The sequence below is a fragment of the Nematolebias whitei genome, chromosome 21 (genome assembly GCF_014905685.2).
Source record: "Nematolebias whitei isolate Nwh7 chromosome 21, NemWhi1, whole genome shotgun sequence".
Lineage (NCBI taxonomy): Eukaryota > Metazoa > Chordata > Actinopteri > Cyprinodontiformes > Rivulidae > Nematolebias > Nematolebias whitei.
The window spans coordinates 19,898,406-19,923,200 of NC_056518.1; the positions used below are offsets into that span (position 1 = coordinate 19,898,406).

Consider the following 24,795-nt stretch of genomic DNA (forward strand, 5'->3'; position numbering starts at 1 on the left):
CAGGCTTTGGCAGAACTTGAAGTAATAAAATCACTTAAACAGGTGTTGGAGCAGGAAAACAACTAAAACATGTAGGATGGCGTTCCTCAAGGATCATGGTTGGGAACGCGGCTCGACTCCCAGCCATTCCCATGTTGTGGTGTCTCTGAGCAAGACACCCAATGCCCAATTGCTCCCTGGGCGCTCAATAGCTGCCCACTGCTCCACCTGGGTGTATCCCAGGTGCGATGGGTTAAATGCAGAGAAACAATTTTGTCATTGTATGGGAACTTGCAATGACGACAACACAAAACACTTAAAACTTATTATGACTTGTTATACAGTGCAAGCTTATATTCATACGAGACAAACCGTTTAAGATGCAAGATGCATTTGTTGTAGAGAAGAGCACCACAGTCTATGTGGACATGTCACTTCCTCACAATTTATTACCAATGTGAAATAGCCCAAATCAAATTTCTATATTGTGCAGTTTTCTCCAAAAATTCCTATAGACGTCTCTGATGCTGCTTGCACATTACCTCGCCTGGCTTTCATCCACTTCAGTTTCCTCAGAGGTTTTCAAAATATACTCCATTTTTAAACAAATTCCATTTAAAGCAACAATTTTATTTTGTTTGCGCCACTTGTTTTCTTTGGTTATCTCATTTATATTTCTTTCCATCACTGTTAGCTTGTTCTTCAACTTGATACCAATAATTCTCCAGAGTACCACCAGTAGTACCAGCACTTGTATCACAATTTGAGAAACAAGGAAGTAAAGTAAACCCCGGTCGAATCAATAACGAATAAATTGATTTTAGAAAATAGAAATAAAGGAGTGCCGTCTGCGTTCTGAGTCAGTCATAGAAACAATACTTTGTTACATAAACAGTATTTATTGAGAAGTGTAGTTGCTGAAAACAAGTTTGATACTTTTTTTGTTACATAAAGCTGATTGTATGTTTCCATTTTGATTGAGCCCTCTTTACATGTAATAAATAAAAAAAGCAGACCAAAGAATTTGAGTCACCAGACGAAAAAATGTCTCGTACTCAAAGATCTTTAAAATGAAAACTAAGCAAGCCAAAATAACCCTTACTCTTTCAAATACATAATTTAACTATTTTTGTAATCGGCTTGTCAGAGGTGGAACGTAACGGCCTACTCACACTGAATCAAATTAAAAACTATTCAGTAATTGAACGATGAAAGTAGCTGCCATTTTGAAATAGCGCTGTAGGTTTATGCCCGCTGCAGTAGACTGTGCACATGCTTTCCAGCACGGTTGGATGAAAGAAGTGTTGTAAAATATTTTGTGTTAAACCTCTGAAGCACAGAAAAGACACTGCCTGCTGAACCTTGTTAAAAAATAAAAAAAGACATTTACAAATTACCTGGTTACCACATGATCAAAACGTTGCAACAATGCACGTACAAGGAACAAATTTGTATAGTAACTTCTTTAAATGCATCTTTTTTTATTCCTTAAATCTATTTTTTGCAGCAAATGTAAAAAAGCAGGGCTTTCAGGCTACCTTGAAACTGCTCCAGAAAACACCTTGGTGGCCTTCAAAGGCCAAATAAATTTGCAACTTCAACATGGTGCCGTTCTCTTACCACTACATAAAGATACATATACGTCTACAAATTAAGCAACACAGCAGGAATGCTACAAACACGAGATATAAATGTATGAATTTTCACAGAAAACCAGGAGCTATGTGACAAATAAATAAGCCAGTTTATCAAAAATGATGAAAACGATTAAAAACATATTTTATCACATTCCTGTTCAGTAGACCATCCAGGATTTTGTGCTGTTAATGAGGCGTTTATGACTTTTGGTTGATCACTCATTTCATGTTTTGCTAAATTCGGTCACAGGAATGTCCCCTCAGCTCAGCTTCGCTGACAAAATGAAATAATAAAATAAAACTGGATCTTCCCACTCAGTTTCTAAGGCAGCAGGTTTAATGCCATGGCAACCAGGGCTTTGCTGGATGTTGGGAGAATGAGTGCAGTCCTGAGCATCTCCGCTCTGTTAGGGTCCAGATGTCTTGGGCAGGTCCTGATTCTCAGCCAAGTGGAGCTTTTGTCTGAACACAGGCGTGTTAAGGATTCACACACGGGTACTTCAAAGTAAAAACAGATCACTGAAATTCACGGAAAGGATACATTGAGGTGCTGAGCTCTTCCAGCTGCACAAACAAACGGATGAGAGGTGCGTTGAAAAACAAAAAACATATATACATACATACAGGGCACTAATCTTTAAATTCGATCATATTACATAACAGCATGTGCTCGTCGGGTCAATATTTATATTAAACTCCTGTCATGTGGCCACAGTGTTTACAAGAGCAGCTTCCTCTCTTATCTCATGTTAAAAAGTCACGTCACCATCCATCTGCTCTGAGCTACAAATGTCCAACTGCTGCGACAGCGCACAAATATTCCTGGCAGCTGAACTCGTAATGAACTGAAGGCCTTTTCACACCTCCCTCAGACACAGCACTGCACCTTAGCTGAACTAAACATACCAGCTGAGGGTGTGGGTAACTAGGAGCCTCACAACAAACTAGCAATAGAAACTGTCCTACAATGCTTTTCACTGTATTCGAGTTGTTTATGAATAGAATCATTGTCTAAAGGCTGATTCAGATATTGTTTTCCTCTTTATAGTTTCTTCATGTTTCTGTACTCAAACTTCTGCATGTTTTGTACGATTTTAAACAATCGCATATCAAAATGTTTATTTTGACAAGATATAGGGTACTAGGACTTATTCTTTGTAGTTTATATACTTTTTGAATTATTTAACTTTATTCACACAAATTCTCTCAATAGAAATATATTCAGATCACTTAAAATTTTTCTAAAACTATTCTAAAACCTTCTTCAGCATCCCTGAATTATTTTGCCTATTATGCTCATTTTTGCTTTTATCTAAGGTTTTGCAAATTTTATCATTTAGCAACACTTTGCTAATTTTAGCTTTTAGCTGCGGTTTGCTAATTTTAGCATTCAGCTTAGCAAATTTTAATGACTAGCCACTATTTTTGCTTACTTTAACTTTTATCTAAGGTTTTGCTAATTTTATCATTTAGCTAGTTTGCTAATTTTAGCTTTTAGCGATGATTTTGACAATTTGAACTTTAGGTTCGACTTTGTGAATTTTAAATTTTTGCTATCGTTTGCTAATTTTCGCATTCAGATTTGCAAATTTTAATTACTAGCTACTATTTTTGCTTACTTTAACTTTTATCTAAGGTTTTGCTAATTTTATCATTTAGCTACATTTGCTAATTTTAGCTTTTAGCTATGATTATGCCAATTTTAACTTTAGATTTGACTTTGCGAATTTTAACTTTTGCTATTGCTAATTTTAGCATTCAGATTTGAAATTTTAATTACTAGCTACTGTTTTTGCTTATTTTAACTTTTATCTAAGGTTTTGCTAATTTAGGCTTTGTGCAACCGTTTAGGTAATTTTAGCTTTTAGCTACAGTTTTGCTAGTTTTTATTTTTAGCTTAACTAATTTCAGCTTTTTGCTGTTTTAGGTTCTTGGTTAAACGTCTATTTACAGTAACTTGAGCCATTTATATTCCTCTAAAATATTTCTAAATTTCTTCCTAAAGATAAAAAAAAAAATTTACCTCATCATCTCAGACTGAGTTTTATGTTTTCCTGGTTTCTTCCTTTTACCGCTTGTATCAAAGTGCAACTTTGCCCTGCAAGATTGTTTTATCTCTACGTCGGAGATAAGCAGATTCCTTCTTCAGGACAAGTCGAAGCGACAAGAATAGCTTTCACTCTGTGTGCTCCGACAGCAGGAAATCTTATACTCCCAGATCAGCCACCATTTCAAACCCCAGAAATGACTTCTTCTAATTAGACCTTTTCACGACCTCCATTATGAGATGAAAAAAACTCTTGTGTGTTCATCAGCTATTTGAAACACCATTTAATTTCCATGTTCATGCAGTCGGGATGAGGTGCATTTTGGAACACGTTAATGAGCTCAAGTGTTAGTTTTATAGACATTAACATGAGCAGCCATTAGTGTGGGTCTATTATAAAGTTAATTAGCTTTTATTTAACAAACTCATGGACATTTTAGCAGCTGTTACTTGGTGTGATTTTTGTAAAGGGAACATGTTTGGTTTTTGAGTGAAGGAAAGTGACTAAAATGTGTTTAGTAGTATCTTGTGCTAAAACATTTTCACATGGTGATGTATTTATAACTTCTGTTAGGTGAAGATTTAAAATTTAAACTGAGACACATTTTCAACTTCAAACTGACACTGGGTCAAAACAGGACCTTAAAATCACAGGTGTGTGTGTGTTTGATGCTACACCTTAAAAGGTGCATTTGAACTAGATGTAAGCTAAAAACCCTTCCCAGCAGGGTTTTGGTTTTATTACGTTAATAAAATTTGTATTATAGTAAACAAATTAGAGGATTAAACCGCCGTAAGCATTGGATCCGTTTCCTGAAACGGACCTCTGTTGAAGGCTGACTTGATTTTCTCCTTGTTAACCCTCAGCTGCTGTGCATCGTGCTTACATTGCAGAGCAGGTGTTCCAGGTTGTGGTCCGAGGCACACTTCTTCTGATCCTCAGAAAGTTCCTCCACGTGGCTGTCGAGGCTGAAGTGCAGTCGTGCCAGCTTCTCCTGCATCTCCCGCACATGTTCCAGCTGCTCAAAGGAGCAAACTTTACCTAAAAGCCAAACAAGGACTCGTGACTATTTTTCTGCAAAAGCAGAAGCATTACCATGGCAGCGTTTTTAAAATAGCTTCTCAGGTAATTGATTTCAGCCTGATTCAATTAACAAAACAGCTTCAGAAGCATTTTATTTTTAACCTGTAACAGAATATTCCCTTAGTGGGCTCTCACATCAAGATTATCTTACCGAAAGCCTGCAATTTGCCTGAGTGGAAGTCATTAAGGAGGTTGAGGAGGCCTCCTTCCATCTCTCTGACGTCTGAGACGTCTGTAAGGAAGGAGTGCTGCAGGGGGGAAGACTGGACTACCTTACTGGGTCCTGCTGGCTGTGGGGCTCTGGGTTTCTCTCTGTGGGGTCTGACAGACAGAAAACAACATTTTGTTAAATTATATGCTCTACTGTCTGAATCAGCATAGTCTTCTTTTGCTACTTTTAGTTTTCAATTACCATTCTGATACATTTAGCTTTTAGCTAGCCTTTTGCTGCTTTCAGTTAGCCACTTTAACCTAATGTTTTACTACTTTTAGCTAATTTAGCTACTTTTAGTTCACTGATTTGAGGTAAGCTTTTGCCACTTTTGGCAAGTCTTTCACTTTAAGCTAACATTTTACTGCTTTTAGCTTGCTTTTTGGCTACTTTTGACTTTTTGTTAGCATTTAGCATCTTACTGTTTTTAGCTTTCCGTTACCATTTGCTACTTTTAGCTTTCAGCTCGTGTTCTGCTTCTTCAAAGTGGAACAACTCCGTTTCAGCTACTTGAGTTGAGTCATTCAGCACTCGGTGTTCACTCACGCTGCAGATAATTCAGCTTCTCTAGTTTAGTCGATTTTCTTGTTTGATGTTGAAATTCTCATCAAATCACATTAGGAGACAAACCTGGTGGTCTTTGGTGGGGGCATGACAGTCGTAAGCACCTCTTTCGGCTGTCCTGGAGCTCCTATGGATCTTTTATATTTGCTTCTGTTCTTAGGGGAGGGGGGCTGCGGCAGGCCGAGGGAGAAGGTGGCACTTTTGCTGGCTGGCAGGACAGAGAGTTTGCGGGGATTGATTGGTGGAGGAGGCGGCTGGGGAAGAGACACCTTGGGGCTGCGCTTCTTACGCTTGTCTTCCATTGTTGTTTACGTTTGAGGCCTTTTAACTGAAGCTCTCCCAGGTTGAGATGAGTGGAGGTGGCAGAACACTGGCTGGTTTGCAGGATGTCCTGAAACATCAAAGGTAGGAAGCTGAAAACCAGCAGCCTCGCCCTCCCTCTGAGAAGTCTGGCTGAGCTAAAATTAAAACTACTGCCCAGGATTCTGTCCTTTGAACAACTAAGGATGATTAACTTATCATCATCATCATCAAGATATAATACACCAACGAAACCATGCTACCATTAATCCAGCTTTAAAAAAAACTGATAGCAAAGAAGAGTGGAGTTCTAATCTACTAAATGGAGTTGCATTTAGGCTTTAATGGACACCACTTAATAGTTCCGCTTCTCAGAAACAAACAAACAAAAGCAAGAGTAGGAACAGTGGCCTCTTTAGATGTTCTTGCTCGACACTACAATGTTTATCCTCCACTGCCGAAGGCAAAAGGCAATAACGTTGTTGCCCCCCTCTGTGTGCACATCTAAAACTGATAAATGTTTGGAGTCAGTCCAATTCAAGATGGCCATCAAGTCAATTGACTATAGGATACACATGAATGACTATAACTCTGTTTTCTGGAATGGACTGAAGATTTGGTGTGGTAGTTGCAGAGACTGATCCCTAACACAAATTCCAATCGCTAACAGATTGTGCAAGATTTTTTTTTTTTTTTTATTAAAATCTTCTCAATTACTATTTGGACTAAAATCCAACTGACTGTTTGCAAAATATTTAATTAACAGATTTTCATGAAACCTTCAGAAAATAATCATTGGATGTACTGAAAACTTCAGAGTCCACCCAATTCAAGAAGGCCTTTGGAAAATACAAATAAAAAAAGACTAGATCTTAAGATTTGTTGTGGCTGTACATTTTGTGGTAATTGCTGAGACTTATCCTGAATATCTGAGAGGCTCACGTAGAGATCTAACAATAAAATAAGATATCCATTCCCTATGCAATCAGCTGCAGCAGGGTTTGTTGTTAAAGCTGTTAACACACAGCTGATTGCTGCACAAATATCCAGTGCAGAATCCTCTTGTAACATGATCTGTGCAGATAAGCCATGAAAATATAAGATAATGATGCTCTCTCGCTGACAGGGTGATAGAAAAAAAATCACAATAAATGAAATTAGCAGGATATGATGCACACTTGTATATGTGAGCTTTAGCTGTCTTACACTGATATAATAAAGCCTCTATATTAGCACGGTAAAGCAGTTCTTATGGGATAAATCTAGCTAGTGTCTCAAAGTGGACTCCAAAAATGGCTACTACAGTACACAAAGGCAACTTTGTACACCGAAACTCCCCTTCACCGCCACTCTACCCGTACTATAAAAATAAAATGAAAAATAAACGCGAACAGCTAGCTGCTACATGAGTAAACCTAGCTTGGCAGAGGACGTGTAAACAGGAATGAGATAAATATTTAGCCTTACCGAATCAATTACGCACCAGAGAGCCAACCTGCCGGGTGTCGCATTTCTCCCTTCTAACATTTAAAACATTTATACACGCTTGTTGCGAATTCACCTCCTTAAATCACGACGGAGGTAAACGATCCGTTTGAGAGTAAATTACTGGTGAAATGTTGTTAAGCGCGCGGCGGCATCGAAACGCGCTCGTGCGGGGCTGTTGTCTTTATTCCTCTTAAAGGGCCAGTACACCCGGCTGAGGAGGAGGAGGAGGAGGATGAAGACAGGTGGGGTTTGTTTGGTGTTTTTAATGTTTTTAACCTCCTGAGACCCGAGCTCTGGTTTGCGATGCATTTTTCATATCTCCTAGATATTTGTGATTAGATGGGCCTGATTTGTGTATAAATAAAGCTTCTTCGAACAGGAAGTTGTATTTTATTACATGGTTATGACATACTTTTGTTTAAAAAAAAAAAAAAAAAAAGTCCTCAGATGGGGACAGTGGGCTTATTTTACAGCATAACACAACAACATTAACATGGCTTAACAAAGTATAAAACACTTTTGAACAGAGTGAAGTATAAGCAGTGGCGGCGCCAGGGGGACGCTAGGGGGCGCTATAGCTACCCCTAGAAAAGTTATAGCACCTCCATAGCACCCCCAGGAAATATTTAGATTTTTTTCTTCATCTAATTTAATATTTTAAATATGTAGTTGTGGCATTTTCTTCTAAAGACAAATATATATAAAAAGAATCAACCATTCTAATTTCAGTAAAAAATAAAAATAAAAAAAATAATTCAACCTGATTTGAACTTTGCGTATTATTACTTCCGGGAAGCAATTGAGAGGAACACGCTGCGCAAATATGGATCGTTTTTTGCAACCAAAAGTTCCACGGATGGAATTTGAGAAGGATGCATTTTTGGAAGCAGAGTCCGACCAACAAAGAAATATTAATCTGGATGAAGAAGATAAACTGTGCAGTTATCCTTCCACTGCTGCTGAGAATGCTAACAGTGTTAGCACTGGACAGCTAGAAGATCTAAGCAGAAGTCCTCAAGATGGACCAAGACGACCACTTCTGCAAAAATACCCATCACGCTTGTTTGGAGTGCAACAGAGAAGTTTTAGTAAAGGCTGGCTCGATCAATATTTGTGGTTAGAATACAGCGTGAGTAAAGATGCCGTGTTTTGTTTTGCTTGTCGGCATTTTCTAAAAGGAGGACACAGGTTCCATCTTGAGCCAGCATTTACCGCGCTCGGCTTTAACAACTGGCGGAAAGCAGCAGCGTCATTGAAGAGCCATCATGAAAGCGCCGGACACAAATTTGCAATGGAAGCGTGGAGTGAATTCAAGTTTAAACAAACGAGTGGATCAAAACTCCCCAACATGCTCGACAAAGGACATTCTGCATTGGTTCAGGAGAACCGGAGGTACATGATGGGTGTTGTAGAAAGTTTGCGCTACACAGCTTGTCAGGGAATCGCACAGCGCAGTCACAGTGAGAAACAGGATTCAGCTAACAAAGGTAATTTTCGTGAGATGCTTGATGTGATTGGAAAATTTGATCCCAATGTCCAAAAAAAGCTGACAATTAATCCATCTAATGCTAAGTATGTTCATCATGACATACAGAACGAAATATTTAATGTTATGGCTGAAATGATAAGAAAACAAATCAGCAATGAAGTGAAAGAAGCTCAACACTTTGCTATTTTGGTGGATGAAAGTAAAGATATCAGCAAAAAAGAACAAATATCTGTTATTGTTCGTTATTTGCAGCCAGATTCAGAGAAGGTGGTGGAAGAATTTTTGCATTTCACCCCAGCAGAAGGATTAGATGCAGACTCACTTTTTGACTGTATCAAAATGACCCTCAGTCGTTGTAATATTGATATAAATTGCTGTGTCGGACAGTGCTATGACGGTGCTGCTGTTATGTCCGGGTGCAACAATGGAGTTCAAGAAAAGTTGAGAAAAGAGGTGCCGCAAGCTGTGTACATTCACTGCCATGCTCACAGGCTGAATCTTGTGTTAGTAGACTGTGTACATAATGTTGATGCTGCAGCCGATTTTTTTGAGATATTGCAAATGCTTTACAAGTTTTTTTCTGGGTCTGTTGTTCATGATCTTTTTTTGAAGAAGCAGGAAGAACTTGTGTCAGCTGTACAGCGCCTAGAACTTAAAAGACTCAGTGACACCCGCTGGGCGTGCCAGTATGATTCCATACGTGCTGTCAAAAAAACTCTCCCAGCTGTTATAGCTACGCTGCACGATGTTGTTGACCAGAAAAATGCTAAAAGGAGGACGGAGGCTAAAGCTCTCAGTGCACTTATAGATAAGAAGTTTGTTCTGCATCTTGTAATTTTTGAGGATATTTTCAGAACAACAAAATTCATGTCTGATCAGCTACAGTCTCCTAATTTAGATCTAGTAGCAGCAAATGACCTGGCTCATTCTGTAATAACTGCTTTAACAGAAAAACGCACAGATGACAAATGGGAGACACTCAGAAAAGAAGCAGAAGAACTTTGCAGCAACACAGGAATAGCAACAGAGACTGTACATCGGCAGAAAAGACAGACTCAAACAGCTAAACATCTAGAGCACTTTATTGTGGATGCCTCAATAGAAAGAAAAGGTGCAGACAGCACGGATGACCTAAAAACAAAATCATTCTATTCTGTTATAGACAGGATGCTAATGGAAATGAAACAGCGTTTTTCTTCAGAAACTAATGAAGTACTGAAAGGTTTGCCAGCTCTAAACCCCAAACACCCATCATTCCTTGACAAAAAATGGATACTGCCTATGGCCTGTCTTCATGGAGTTAACGAGGAGAACTTGTCAGCTGAGCTCCACCAGGTTCGCCGGCTGCTGAAAAGGAAAGAAGAACTGGGACTTATAATCAACAACACACAAGACTTCCTATCTGTGATGCGGCCCTACAAAGATGCATTCCTGGACTTGTATAAGCTGATATCCATATCTTTGACTCTTCCAGTAACATCAGTGAGCTGTGAGCGCAGTTTTTCTTGTTTGCGTCGTTTGAAGAACTACCTAAGCAGCGGAGACAGTCGAACAAGTGACCTGGCACTTCTTGCTATCAATCCTTTAAGAACCAGGACCCTGGACAGTGACAGGATTATTGATGCTTTTGCCCTCAACCACAATAACAGGTGGATTGTCCTGTTATGAAGACTTCTGATGGTGAGTGAATGATTTCAATCTTCTCTGACTTTGTAATGCATTCAGCATTGTGGACTGAAATTGTTTATGTGATACATCTGGGGAAACAATGTGAATTTGTTGTAACAGTTTGCATACTAAGATCTATAAATATGGCAAGTGTGTCACGTTTGTATATGCTTTAAATTAATTGCAGAGTACCACATTATTCACTATCCACTGTATTGGTGACTGCTGATGTCAGAGTTTTCAGTGCACCTGTGTGTGTGTGTGTGTGCGTGCACGTGTGCTTGTGTTTGTGTTGATAACTCTAGGGAAGAAAAATAACCTTCATAGCACCCACAGTAAAATGCTTAGCCTCCCCTTAGCACCTGCTGAAAAAAATTTCTGGAGCCGCAAGGTACAGCAAAGCCAAAATGCAATGTCCCCATGCAGGGTCTCAGGAGGTTAAATCAGTTTTAATATGTCTAAAGCAGGGTGCCCAAAGTGGGGCCCGCGGGCCAAAATTGGCCCGCCAAGACGCTTGAGTTGGCCCACCGAGCTGTCCTCATTACTATAGTAAAATTTCCTTTGAAGAATCAATGTGTTTGCACTCGATTCCCCCCACTGACTTTAATGTTAATGAGCCTGACTACTATAATTGCACTACACGGATTACACAGTAGTGTAGCTGATTTGTGTATTTTTGTAATAATTTAAATAATTTATATTCTTCTATTTTATTTTAACAGACCTCCCACCATCCCTCAGCTTCCTGCCACCGAATAACATTTTCCTTTGAGAACACCTGTTCACCCACCTGTTTTTGTGACACAGAGTGATTGCCTCAGGTAATCACATGTACCAAATTTCCAACTCTGTCATCATGTGACCAGAAGTCTAACCGAAATGACCAATGAGGGATACTCTCAAGGACCCATTCCCCATTATTGACGTGAATTAATAAAGGTAAGAAATGATCCTGCACTCAATACACTTATAAATCACACAGTGTTTAAAAATAAATTAGAAATATGAACTGGTTTCACGAGTTCTGCCACCTGTCAATCAATCCAGTAGGCGCGTCAACAACTGACCAATCAGCAACCTCGATTTGTCCAGAAGTGAACGCCCCTTACCTGTAGAGCTGCAGCAGTTTTGCATTATGAACGCTTTGCAGTCAGAGAGATTTCAATAATAACAGACTTTACATCTTTTGTTTCATATTAATCTACTGTAATGAACTTTTGTAAAATACACCAGAATGCAGGAAATGGCATCTTCTTTATTCAAAATTCTCTGGGGGAGGAACCCCAGACCTCCACCCCCACAGCCTGTTCTGTAATGCTCTTTATACAGAATGGAAGGTTAAATTGTATAATAAATAAATGGACGTTACTCAAACCATTTCATATATTATTGCATTTGGACCGCAGCCCTCTGATATATCTTAAATTTGGCCCTCTCAGGGAAAAAGTTTGGGCACCCCTGGTCTAAAGGTTTAAAGGTACACGTCGCACACGTGGATGTCAAGGCTTCAGATTGCACTTTCCCCAAAATGTTTGCACTACACATTAAGAAAATTCTTAGATTTTCTGTTTACTTTTTCCAGATTTATGTTTTCATATTTTCTGTCAATTTTAGGGCCACTTTGGATAGGAAAAGAGCTGTAAATTTATTGTTGTATACCATGTTTGTACAGCGGAGCAGCTTTATTATATAATTATTATATATTTATTATCCTACAAAGCCCTCAACAACCTAGCTCCATCTAATATTACAGATCTTATTGTTCCATATTTTCCTAATAGAGCACTTCACTCTCAGACTGCAGGTTTACTTGCGGTTCCTAAGAGCAGAATGGGAGGAAGATCTTTCAGTTATCAGGCTCCTCTCTTGTGGAACAAACTTCCAGTTTCTGTCTATGAGGCTGACACATTATTCAGTTTTAAGACTGGGTAAGACTTTCCTTTTTGATAAATCTCATAATTAGGGTTGGCTTGTTATGCTGCTATAGGCTTAGACAACTGGAGGACAAATTGACCTAATTTCCTTAAATTAATTGTTGCAATTGAATAGTTTTCATTTAATACTATTTATATCTTAACATGTGATTCTTGACCTGCCATTGTGTATCTGTTCCTCCTTCCTGTTCCTCTCAACCCCAGCCGGTCAAAGCAGATGGCCGCTTGTCTTGAGCCTGGTTCTGCTAAAGGTTTCTTCCTCATGAGGGTTTTTCCCTTTCCGTTGCCTTCATGCTTGCTCAAAATGAGAGTTCTGTGATGGAGTTACTCAAAGCAGTCTGCTCCTTAGATAAATAATGTTATTAATTTACTTGTATATATATATATATATATATATATATATATATATATATATATATATATATATATATATATATATATATATATATGAATGTTTCTGTTCAGTGCCTTGAGATGACGTCTGTTGTGACTTGGCTCTATATAAATAAACCGTATTGAATTATCTATGTGCAAAGTTATTGAATGCTGCCGTCTTCACTACTCTATGTTCGTATTTCTAATTATTGCTCTTATTAACATGTTTTTCTTTCTTCCAGAGAAATTACACCTGGGCTTTTGTTTGTCTGTCCCCAGCGTCAGATGGCTTCACATTCTGAGCCCGGTTCTGTTGGTTTCTTCTTGTTAAAATGGAGGTTTTTCTTTCCACCGTCTCCTGATGGGACATTATAAAGTGAAGATTCAACACAAGCTGCTGGTTTTCTTACTTAGAAAAGTTGTACTAATTGGCATTTTATGATGTGAATGTTTTTGTACAGTGCCGAGATTATTTTATTGGTGCTTTTTAAACAAACTGAAGGTTTTTTCATCTTGTGATAATGATGCGCTGATTCAATAATGCTGTTTTGTGCTACTTTCTGATAAAACATTTTATTTAAACAGAATTTTTCTGCCCATCAAAATGCATTTTGATCATTACAGTACAAATTCCTATCAGCCAAACATATAACTCAGTTTAAATTTTTGATTTAAATCGTCACCCATGAAGATGAATGTATGCTTTGTAAGCCAAAGTTGTTGCATTTCTTTAGATGACATAAAAACACCCTTGTAGATTCCACAGGGAACTGATCTATTCCTTGTTGATTTTTTTGGATCATTGTGACTCAAATGTAACAAACAGGAAAATATAATTGTTTATTTTCATGTGTAGTTAATGTAAAAAAATGTATCGCACTGTGATGACTGTAGGCAGCAGGCAAAACTGTTTACTGTACATAAATATACTGCTCCAGCTGCCTGAAAACAATAATTGCTGCATTTTCTTTTGCTATAGTGAAAAATATAAATAAATCTGAGGAAACAAACTTGTTGATGCCGTTATTTTTTTTTCTCCTCCTTGTACAGTGTATGAATTTATACACTCCTAACTGCTCAGGGGGAAAACACTGGTCATGTTTCCAATGTGAATTATTAATATGCAGCAAAATGCTTAAAGCATTGCTTCTTCATTTTGGACCACAGTGCTTGAGGCTTTTGAGGTTGTTAGAAATTAAAAATGTAAGATCTGTGAGCTCCGAATTAATTTCCCCAACTATTAATCCTCATTAAATCTATAACAATAAAAACAAACTTTGTAAAGTAATACAAAAATATTTATTTTATTATGGCAGTCAGTTCAGAACAAAAATGTGACACAAAATGCAGTTTGTAGAAAAAATACAGAACTCTCGGGCATGTTTGTATTCGACTGTGAATTCAGGCTTTAGCTGACTTTCTGGTCTGATGAGCTGTTTGAGTACGAGTACGCCTTGCCTAGGACGATTCTGTCTCTGAGGAGCTTGAAGAAGGCGTAGTAGTTGCTGAAGAGAATCAGGGCCAGCGATATCGTCTGATGCCACTTTTCTGAGCATATCAGTGAGTAGAGCTGGTAGAATATCATGGCACCTTCGAGGATGATGAGTATGTTTAATATTCTTAAAGGCTTGTTGAAGAAGAACTAGGGAAAGAAATGAAACAGATCAGCAATGAGATGGAGTAAACATATATATATATATATATTATATATATATATATATATATATATATATATATATAAAAAGCTAGTGTAAAGCATTAGTTTGTGTTATGATACTCACATAGAAGCGATAATGCGACACATCTGATGGAACTGCAACATTATAGTGGCCCATGGCCTTATAGACATTCTTATTATGTTTTACCAGAACTCCCTGTGGCCACATATACTCTTCAGTCCATCTGTGCAAAAACAAACAACAGAGTGTGATTTAAGTTAAGCTGAACTGATGAGTAGCTCAGAAAAGAACAAAGAACAGTGCATACATGTGTTGAAGGACGTTGGAGCAAAGCGAGGGGTCTACTTTCTGCCAGCAGCCGAGGTGAGCTGCAGCTTTGTGAAGCAGGTCACAGTATCGAGGCGGCAACAAGTGGCGCATGAGGATGACTGACGTACTGATCGATACCAGTATGAAGAGCTCACAGGACCACCGTTTATCTACATACTGGGTGCTCTGGAGAGAAATACAAAACAGTCAGATTTTAACATTAAATACTGAATGTGATTAAAAAAAATCTTACCTTTACAAACCAAACGGGGACAAACGCCACGTAGTAAGCACTGAGCATAGAGCTGACCAGCACCTCCTTCATCCTCCAGTTGAAGTCCATCTTTAGGTACTCCACCTCCTTCCGGATGAGATCTGGGGACAGGCAGCAGGCATGAGTGGGCATGGCCTGCACTCCGTACAACTGGCTGGTGTGCTGCTTCCACGTCTCCTTCAGCACGGTCAGGCCTCGGCTCACGCTGCCCACTTCTTTGGAGCCGATGCTGGCGATCGGGGAGAGAGAGCCTGCTCGCCGGAAATCACAGCTCAGCCGGAAGAACGGGATATACATCCCAAACCTGTGGGGATCAGCATCTACAGTTACGTTTTATTGAATCTGAAGATTTTGCGCATTAAACAAGGCAACACTACTGCTTTACTAGTACTGTAGTATTAGTGAGGAGAATAAAGATGAAAATACGAAAGTGAGTTTGGATGACTGCAAGCCAAAAGTACTAACGGACTAAGGAGGGAAGAGATAGTAAAAAAAAAACAAAAAAAACAATTAGATAATGTAAAAAAAATTCAAAGAATTTATTTATATTTTTTAAGTTGAAACATGTCACAGGACAGTCACATAAACCGAGAATGAAGCACACATTAGAGATAAAAGACATTAGTAAGATCTGTCATATCTGGTCCTGCTAACTTTAAATCTCATTTGAATGACCCAAAAATGTAACAAGAGATGTCTTTATGCCTGTCCACTGCAGAATAGTTCCTCATGCACAAAAGCTATAAATAACTTTTTAATTTAGCTAACAGCTCAAGTTAATCCATTTCTTGTTACTAGCGTTAAAAACATAAAATAATTCATTTCTGGTCATGAGATAATACAAGCAATGCAGGTTGTTTACTTTTACTTGTGCATGTTTCTACTTTATGATTTCATCCACTTATGAAATAAAGTTTTTGCATCAGAATATTCAAACTTTAATGCTTCCTAAAATTTATTTTTCTCTGTGAAATTATTGCTAATCCATGTCTTCCTGCACATAAACACTCAGCCGATCGATCCTTTGGAAACAGTCATAGTGAACATGTCTGCAAACATAAGAATGTAATAAAAAATATCTTAAATCAGGAACATGGTGATAAACGATTCAAGATCTATTACAAACTTAATTTGGCAATTAATATTTAATAAACTAAATCAGTATAGCAGCACATCATTTTGGAGGGCTGCGGTAGCTTGGTGGTCAGTGCCGTGGTCTTGTAATCATGAGGTTGTGGGTTTGAGCCCAGGTTGCGTTAGGAAGAGCATCCAGCGTAAAACAATTACCAAATCTTTCATGCGAGTTTGCTCGCTGTGGCGACCCCTGAAGAAGGGAGCAGCCGAAAGAAACTTAGTATAGCAGCACATCAAAGGAGTGTTTGGGAGTTGATACAAAACGGCACGAAACAAGTTTTCATTAATCAAATCACACAGAAAAATCACAAATAAACTTTCTGACCGCGACAATGTTTCAGAAACAAAAATAGACCAAAAAACTGCTCAAAACACAGATAACAGTGGCAAAGACTTTGTTCATTAGAGTCAAAGTGGGGGAAAAGAAGTATTACTTACGGGTAGCAAAGGAAGAGCAGGCTGAGGACTGAGTAGGTTCTGAAGAGGTAAATAAGGGAACGGCACAAGCTCCATCCTGTCAGCGTCAGCACCGCAAACCGAGCCATCACTAGAAATATCGAGTGAGGGAACGAGAGTTTCCCGCTCTGTGATGCCTGAAGGACACAATGGAGCAAAATAAACAAATTTAATATTACATTTTCACCTTCATTCAAAATAAAACTTTGCTCAAAGATGCTTCTTATACAATCCACCTAAAACAAGAATGTGTTGAATAGATTAGAATAATAAGTCTTACCTCTTTAACAATGGCTGCAATTAACCTTCTTGCCAAAATGATGATAATGAATACCAGCATGTTATAATCAATAAGATGAAAATTCTGTAAAAAACAAATACATATTTTGGTTTTTAATCAGTTTAGTGTGTCATCAATTAACAATACTGTTCTTTAAAAAACACAAAATGATGACTATAGCGGAGGGATTGCTCCTTAGTTCTTCTACAAACTGCATTTAAAGTCTACAGAGCAAAACAGAGAGAACAATGGAAGTGTTACCAGAACCACTGCTCACCAGTGACGTGTGTGAGGGAGGATGTGACGGGGGATACCACCACACCGTCTTGTAGATGTTGACATAGTGGACAAACAGTGCAACGAGGTGGCAGAAGAACAGGTGCAGCTCAAACAGCACGTTTCGATCCACTGACAACTCGGGGATCTTGCAGTGCTTCAGAGGAACCACGGTCTGCGCAGCAAGAGGAGGGCTGGACATGCACGTTCCAGAGCCGTTTCTGCAAGACGAAACAAAACGTCATAAAAGCGCTTCAACATGCCATTATGTGAGGTTTTATTAAGCTGGAGCTTAAGACATGAAGCTGCACAATTCAAATATAATGCGTCATTTATTTACCTCGTACGGGATCGCACCCCGGTGACTGGAGAACTGGTTGTGTGGCTGCCATTGCCGACAGAGCCTGGCTCACTGCTTAGAGGAGGTCTGCAGTATGTGGTACGATTTGTCCCTCTCCTTCCACCGGCCATCGCAGACACACCCGCACTTCACCTCTGTCAGCTTTGTGTTTGGCTTGATTCCTCTCCTTATTCTGGCACCTGTCTTACATTAAAGTTGCAGATGTTAAAGAGTTGTGCAGACAACTCTGTGTTTATGAAGCCTTTATTAAACATTGGTAGTTTGTGCTTAGAAAAATGAGGAAAGTGGACATATGGAGAACAAAGAAAAAAAAGGAAATCCAGTAAAAACACAGGAGCTGCATCATCTTTTTGTCAGTCATTTGCTGTGTGCCATCTATTAGTAAATAACTCCTGAGGAACCACCTTGTTGGTGCTAAATTACTACTTTATGTAATCAAACTGTGTTATACTTGGTTTATTTTATTTTTTTTACAAATTCAGCAAAATACTTTGAAAATTGTGTCTGTAAAGATTTAATTTAAACTTGGTTCACCATTGTCGTCTGTTGTGTTTTCAACCAGCACAAGTTCATATCTTGAAGGAAGAAGCGGGTCAAGATAATGGATGGATGATTAATTCATCAGATGAATGTCATTAAAAAATGCATATTCCTCTGAAAATAGTCAAGTACAGGACTGAAAATGAGTAATAAAGGATTCAAAGGTTAAAAACAAACAAACAAACAAACAACAATAACAACAAAAACAGTAGCAACACATATTACCAACCGGTACTTACCAAGTACATGCTGGGTATTTACTGGGTACAGGGTACCTGGGCTGTATTATGAAATGACTTACAAGGTACAAATCTGATAATTAACCAATATTTATCAATAACATACATAGTAAGTACCAGGTGAAGTAAGTACCCTGAAAGTACAGGGTAGCCTATCATTTTATAGTACACCCTGGTCTCCCCTTTTACCATGTAAGTACCAGTTATGTCCCAAGTACAAACTCAATAAGTGCAAGGTAAGTACCCTAGAAGTACCAGCTACGTTGTTAATAATTATCTGGCAAGTACACGATATATGCCAGGTACAACTCAGGTAATTACCAGATATGTTTCCAATAAGAAACAGTTAAGTGCATGGTACTTACCATGCACTTAACCCAGCAAGGGGCAGTACCCTGTCAATATATATTACAACCTGGTCTTGCAGTCGTTAAGCACCAGGTACAGTAAATGCATTTGTACAGCAAGTATCAGGGAAGTACCTTATGAGTACAAGGTACTATCACAGTCAAGTTATCGGTCAAGTACCTGATATATATCAGTTCAGTCATGGCAAGTATATGTAATTAACTGTTAAGTACCAGGTAAGTATTTTGTAGGTACTAAGAATGTACCATGTAGGCACAGGGTAAGCAGTTAATTTGTTCCATTGGGTATCCAGTATGTACCAAGTAAATACCAGATAAGTATTGGATTGAGTATTTCTACCCCCAATAAAACATTAGACACCTTGAGAAAGTTTGGCTTAATATTTTGGTCTGACTGGATGAAAACAGTGAACAGAACCAAAACAACCTGCAACAAACGAACACCTGCAAAGCCAACCAGACTCAATAGAAACTTTAATGTCTTTTTATACGCGTAAAGCCACAAGTTGTTGACGATCAACCAGTTTGCACAAGCCGCAGAACATCCCAAATTTTGCTGCAAGTTCATGCGGAAGCTGTCATAACAAGTTAGCTACGCAGCTAACGTTTTCTTCCCAGCCTGGCCTTGAACCAAAAGTCTTTGCGGAGCTGTGTGTATTCAAACATGGAGCTTACATGGAGAAACGTGGACCAGCACAATGAGGTATGGACCCCTGTCCGTCCGCCCAGACCACGCTTGAATAAAGATCAAGCTTGAGGCCTAAGCTAACAGAAAGCTAACTGGCCATCAAGCTACCAAAACATTAGCAGACATGTCCGCTTACCTGCGCGCGTTTTCACTTGGAGAATGCTCAGTTTCACAGGCAAGGAGTTAAACCCGAAGATGGATTTTCAAAACGCGTTCTTTTTCCACTGAAATCAGCGAACAGACTCATTGTTGATGTGAAACAGGTCGTTGCTGCTGCTGGTGGGTGGAGGCGCGGATGCTAGCTGTGGGAGGAGAATCATTTAAAGGCGCATCCAGACTGCACGTTTACACGAGGGTTTATAAAATCGCACCAATTGTAAACAAAATCTTTTTATCGGCATCAATTCTAATAACTAGGATTTATGTTTTATTTAGTGAACAAAAACACCCACTAACAGCTCTACCTGGTCCCTTTGTCTAGATTTTTAATTTCACGTCCACTCATGCAGCACATTTTCTTTTCACATTCACTTTTAACAAAGATTAACCTTTTTTTAGTCATTTAAACTGCAGCACTGCTGCCATGCATGCAAATAAACACCATTGCTTTGTTTTTCAGCTTCAATTATAGCTAATGGACATATATAAATTTTAAGAACGTGGCATTTTATAATGCATAGCATCCATTATTCCCCCCCCCCCCTACTGCAAAACTATTGTTTTGATAAACATCTGAATTAACCAGTGGTAGGGTTTAAACCAGGATTTTATGACGTTTCCTCCGATAAATCTATTACTCTAACAGGTCCTCTTGACAGATGCAACAAGTAAAAAAAATAATAATTTCATCTTTAATCCAAGACTTGTCTGAGCTGTAATTGGCTCTTATAAATAGCAGCTTCTCATAGTGGATCATCCAGTTTGTTGACATTCAAAAACTTGCTGTTCACACAATAAAAAGGACCGTCGGCCTAATGACTGGTTGTTAGTGCCCTGATGGCCGCTTGCTATTCACAGGAGGCTGAGTGATACTAGCAATAACAGCATTGTAAGAGGGGCACGGCTGAACTAACCAAGCTATGAGCTGGTTATATTAAAACACTTATTACAGAAGAAAGGTGTTTTCAGACTTTTTATTACAAAATGCCAAGTGTAAAAACATTTAAAGTAGACGTTCAATTTAAAAAGTTATAAAATAAAAAAAAAAAACGAGGTCATTTGTTGCTGGTTGAGCGTTTTCTCCCCCAAAAAATAAAAATCAGTGAAAGTCATTTTTTTCCAAACCAAAGAAGCCGTCTACTTCTGCAGGGCCTCTTTCTCCAGGGAATTTTAATCAGCCTATAAAGACAAACAAATTAATTTCAGTAGACCACCAGAACACTTCAAAATCCTCTTCCAACTGACCTTGTGGGGCCTGATAATCTGGATCTGAATCCATCAACTGCTCCTTTATCTTTCTGACAACCTATGAGGAGAAAGGAAATGAGATCTGGGCCATGCAAGTCCCTAATGCACGAGCAACACATGCAAAATTAATTTAAACTATATACAAAAAAAAAAAAAGTCTCATGCAACTCAAGTTGAAGGGTTTTTGTCCGTCAATGGATTTTTTTTAACGTTTTAAGTGAAGCTAAACATTTATTTTCATTAATATAGACTAGTAATCAAGATGGCAATAAGTATTGAGTGAAATGAAACAATTGTTTTATTTGAGCAAGAGTTGCATCACAACCACAGGATTGTTTTGTGCGTCTTATTTTGCTCCGAGTAAATACGAAATACCAGTATAATTTTGTACTTGAATGGTTTTGATGTTTTGGATGACTTTCATTACTTAAATGTTCTCACAGAAAATAATAGAAAATAAAAATAAAATAAATCTAATAAATGAGTGTTGGGGTTAGTTTTACCTTCTTGTGGCGATCTTTAGGCTTTTAGAATCCTCTCCTCTGCGATTTTTTTCTTTTATAAAAACCAGCCAGCATGACTTTGCATCAAAGTCAAGTAAGATCCCTGCAAGCTTGATTTGGGAATACTGTTGAAATTCAGTCATTTCAAGTGGCCGAAGATACAAATGCTCTCTTGAGAGCTTGGAGATACACTAACTAAAGATTAATGACAATACATGTTAAAGCACTGTACCATTTTCAAGTCATACACGTATTTGGCAGCACATAATCTCTTGGAATGAGCTTTATTTTGTCTTTTGAAGGTGGCATTACAAATTAATTTTTAAAAAACAGACGAAGAGGATAAGCTCATTTGAAAAACTCTGGCTCGTTTTTTGTCCCCTCTAGGATTTTTGAAGATCAGGTTGACGTGTATACATACAGCTTATTCAGCATTGTTGGGAGCCGCTGAGGACCATTTTCACAAACTGAAGGCATTCCTTTGGTACAACAAAGGCAAAATACCACGTTTAGATGGATTAAAAAGAAACTAGAAACTTTATTGAAACACGCACTTCAGAAAAACATATTGGGATGTGTTTAGTATCCTATTTAGGCAAAAGGTACACAAGCATTTTGGAGACGACTTATAGCATACACAGGTTTTTCTAAGATTATGTACAAAATATTGAGTTGGCTGCAGCCTTCTTTTCCATACAGCAGATTTTATCCTTTAATTAATCAGTATAAATTTTAAACGTTACAGAACGACTTATTATACCAATTGTAAAATGTAGCAAAAAAGAACTTTATTCCTTTTCCAAATTAAATGTCCACAATATTTTAGTACATTTTGTAATTCAGAAAAAACTAGATTTGTATTTTTTTAACAAATATAAGTCTTTTGATGTTAACCAAAATTTGCACTTGAATTTGTAGCTAGATTTGCTTTAAGGTACAGTAAACTTACACTGAAACAGTATTGGGAGGAATTTATGTCCAGTTGTGAAGGACGTTTGAAAATGCAGCCTACGTGAGAAAGTTTTATCGCCACAATCACAGTTTGTTCAGAAAACAATTAACTAATTAAACCATCAACATCACTAAAAATGTCACACTTTAGTTAGGTTTATGCCACTAAGACTTTAACTACGCAACTGAAACATTAAATGGAAATAGATAAAACAATTAAAGAAACTCTGCGTTCATGTTTTTTCTCTGGCACTCTTGATACATCCAACAAAATGTCTAAGTTTTAAAAACAAAAAAATATATATATAAAATAAATCATAAAAAAAAAAGGAACAAACGAGAAGGGAATTACTTTTCAAAACTTAAGAGTTAGAATCGGAGACAGTTGCCATGGCAACTCTCTACCGGTAGTTGTTCAGTATCTTCCGTAGGGATGCTCTCTATACGCTCCCTTCGTCTGCCGTGACTGGGGCGCCTTGCCACCGGCGCCAGAACTGGACCACGAACTGTCCCATTCACCTTGACCTGCAAAGAAAAGAAAATGGACCTTTAGCCTAAAGAGGCTCATCATACAAAAGGTTCATCATAGCTGCACATAATGCGAACGTACCGTAAGCTTCATATGCTGAATCCTGGGCTTCACCATGCCCATAATCATAATACTCAGTATCCCTGAAAGGAAGGTGTGAATAATTATTGAGAGAACTTTCCCACTTCAAAGACAACGCAAATCAAATCCTTGAGTTTAAGCTTACGCTGGAGTAGGCTGCTGACTGTAGTAACTATCATATCCTTCATAGACAGGCTCTGCATAAGGCTCTTCATATGAACCCTAGGAAAAAAAAGCACTGTTACTAAAACAGAATTATTGTGACGTAAAGAGGAAACCAAATTAGGCAGATTTTCGTAAACCTACATATTCGTCATAACCATCGGGTTTGGGCTGCGATCCTGAAGGAACCTGCTGGTGGGACATGCCTGCAGTGGGCAGCATCCTCTGAGCCCCAGCTGCAGGTGGTCTGGAGCGAGCAGAAGATCCTCCTCTGGTAGGAGCAGAGGGTGGCCCACCCCTACCAGCCGGGGCCCCTCTAGGTGCTGTGCCTCGTCCTCCTGGCCCTCCACGCGGAGCTCCTCCGCGCGGAGCTCCTCTCATGTTTCCACGTGGCATACCTCGCCCCCTGAGAAGAGGACAATTTCTTAAACAAACTGGAGTAATATAAGCTCAAGATTTGTCGTTTGAACATTACATTTTAATGCCACAATAATATATATATTTTCTTACCTTGGTCCTCCTGCACCAGGTGGTCCACCTCTGCCCCTTCCCAGAGCACCGCGCCCCCTGCCTGAACCATCCTGGGATCCATTCAGGAATTGAGGGTCCAGGTAAGGGTCATACTCACCTGGTTCCTGTGAATAAGTCGGACAAATTTACATCTGTGTCCAGTGCATCAAAGTCCTCATAAAGTAACTTGATGAAACATTCAACAAAGACTTACAGGGATAAGGAACTTCTTCACTTCATCCATCGCATGAGCCATGCGCAGATATGCTTCTGGTATGGGTGCAGTTATCTCGATGAAAACGTGAAGCTCCATGGCCAGATGAGCATATTTTGCTTCGCCGCTCTTCCTCAGCTCTTCCTCCTGATGAATATTTACAATTTATAAATCCACAAGAGCAAGATAAAGTCAAACATCCCCTGAACTGTGCTACAATTAAAACACAAACCTTATTCTTGTCTCTCATGGAACCTTTGCCCAAAACGGAGATCTTAGCCCCGGTCTCCTCCTGGAGTCTCTTGATTGTGCTGCCCTGAGGGCCCAAAAGCTTTCCAACAAAGTTGACCTGTAGGACAAGTGGCAATTAATCAAATTGTAGACTAATGGGTGTTTAGAGCATTTCTAATACAGTACCACAGCCACACATTACACTTTTTAACCACATAGACAAGTGCAGAACATTTCATGCAGACAAGAGGACACTAAGCGCATGACATCACTAATACAGAGACTAAATCCAGTGGAAAGCTTTCCCTCCAGATTCTGGGGATTAGCAGGTCACGTGTTTATAAAAAGGCACAGCACTGAGCGCAAAAATGGCTTTGTTACAAAATTTACAACACTGCTCAACTTAGGTCATTAGACATTTTAAAACATCTGATTTTGCTAGGAGAGAAACGACATGCTTACCCTGGGATACTGCTTGGTGGGAATGAGCACACGCTCTTTGAGTTTCAGGTTCTTGGTGGCAAACAGGTCCAGGTAGGTCTCCTTTTCTGATTCAGAGTCTTTTTTACTTTCACCTTTCTGGATCCTCTCAATCTCTGCAACGCAAACACATTAAGTAAAAAAATTAAACTGAGCCAACTAAAACGATATAAAACAGGAGTATTTAAAAAAAACAAACTATTAAGTTGCAATAATTAAAGCTTGGTGAAGTCTGAATCAAAACAGGCATGATAAGAATATTGCCCAAAAATAAGCATTTATTTAAAAAAAAAATGGATTTTGCATTGAATAGTTACACATATATATATATATATATATATATATAT

At 38.6% G+C, this 24,795-nt stretch overlaps 3 protein-coding genes across 4 annotated transcripts in view; all 3 read right to left on the minus strand.

Annotated features, from left to right (window-relative positions):
* Positions 1–1,592: 1,592 nt before the first annotated feature.
* On the minus strand, positions 1,593–7,509 carry ccdc28b (coiled-coil domain containing 28B). The gene is made up of 6 exons (XM_037695551.1): positions 7,290–7,509; positions 5,589–5,913; positions 4,899–5,068; positions 4,551–4,705; positions 2,158–2,180; positions 1,593–2,078 (listed from the first exon to the last, which is right to left on the minus strand). The coding sequence occupies exons 2-6, from the start codon at positions 5,822–5,824 to the stop codon at positions 2,024–2,026; spliced, it is 639 nt and encodes a 212-aa protein (XP_037551479.1). The 5' UTR covers positions 5,825–5,913; positions 7,290–7,509; the 3' UTR covers positions 1,593–2,023.
* A 6,592-nt stretch (positions 7,510–14,101) lies between these two features.
* tmem39b (transmembrane protein 39B) lies at positions 14,102–19,692 on the minus strand. Its single transcript, XM_037695527.1, has 9 exons — positions 19,517–19,692; positions 17,525–17,728; positions 17,186–17,405; positions 16,909–16,992; positions 16,611–16,765; positions 15,018–15,342; positions 14,763–14,950; positions 14,558–14,678; positions 14,102–14,418 (listed from the first exon to the last, which is right to left on the minus strand). The coding sequence occupies exons 2-9, from the start codon at positions 17,653–17,655 to the stop codon at positions 14,185–14,187; spliced, it is 1,458 nt and encodes a 485-aa protein (XP_037551455.1). The 5' UTR covers positions 17,656–17,728; positions 19,517–19,692; the 3' UTR covers positions 14,102–14,184.
* A 913-nt stretch (positions 19,693–20,605) lies between these two features.
* Positions 20,606–24,795, minus strand: part of khdrbs1a (KH domain containing, RNA binding, signal transduction associated 1a) — a 5,160-nt gene continuing 970 nt past the window's right edge. The window contains exons 2-11 of one of the 2 annotated variants that reach the window (XR_005187655.1): positions 24,431–24,564; positions 23,970–24,086; positions 23,738–23,884; positions 23,524–23,648; positions 23,158–23,419; positions 22,997–23,073; positions 22,852–22,913; positions 22,594–22,766; positions 20,785–20,845; positions 20,606–20,718 (exon numbers count right to left, since the gene is read on the minus strand). Coding sequence is in view for 1 of the 2 variants with exons in the window: in XM_037695079.1 (XP_037551007.1) it covers positions 22,657–22,766; positions 22,852–22,913; positions 22,997–23,073; positions 23,158–23,419; positions 23,524–23,648; positions 23,738–23,884; positions 23,970–24,086; positions 24,431–24,564 (1,034 nt within the window). In the remaining variant the exon portion in view is untranslated. Of the gene's footprint in view, positions 20,719–20,784; positions 20,846–21,808; positions 22,767–22,851; positions 22,914–22,996; positions 23,074–23,157; positions 23,420–23,523; positions 23,649–23,737; positions 23,885–23,969; positions 24,087–24,430; positions 24,565–24,795 lie in introns of those variants that run through there. The other variant, XM_037695079.1, reaches the window with a different exon arrangement.

Coding starts and splice junctions, on each gene's coding strand:
- ccdc28b (XM_037695551.1), bottom strand. CDS start 5,824: ATGGAAGACAAGCGTAAGAAGCGCAGCCCCAAGGTGTCTCTTCCCCAG. Junction 5,069..5,588: donor CCCCCACCAAAGACCACCAG/GTTTGTCTCCTA, acceptor TCTGTCTGTCAG/ACCCCACAGAGAGAAACCCA. Junction 4,706..4,898: donor AGGCAAATTGCAGGCTTTCG/GTAAGATAATCT, acceptor TTTGGCTTTTAG/GTAAAGTTTGCTCCTTTGAG.
- tmem39b (XM_037695527.1), bottom strand. CDS start 17,655: ATGGCCGGTGGAAGGAGAGGGACAAATCGTACCACATACTGCAGACCT. Junction 16,993..17,185: donor CTCCCTCACACACGTCACTG/GTGAGCAGTGGT, acceptor TGTTTTTTACAG/AATTTTCATCTTATTGATTA. Junction 14,419..14,557: donor TGTCGCATTATCGCTTCTAT/GTGAGTATCATA, acceptor TTCTTTCCCTAG/TTCTTCTTCAACAAGCCTTT.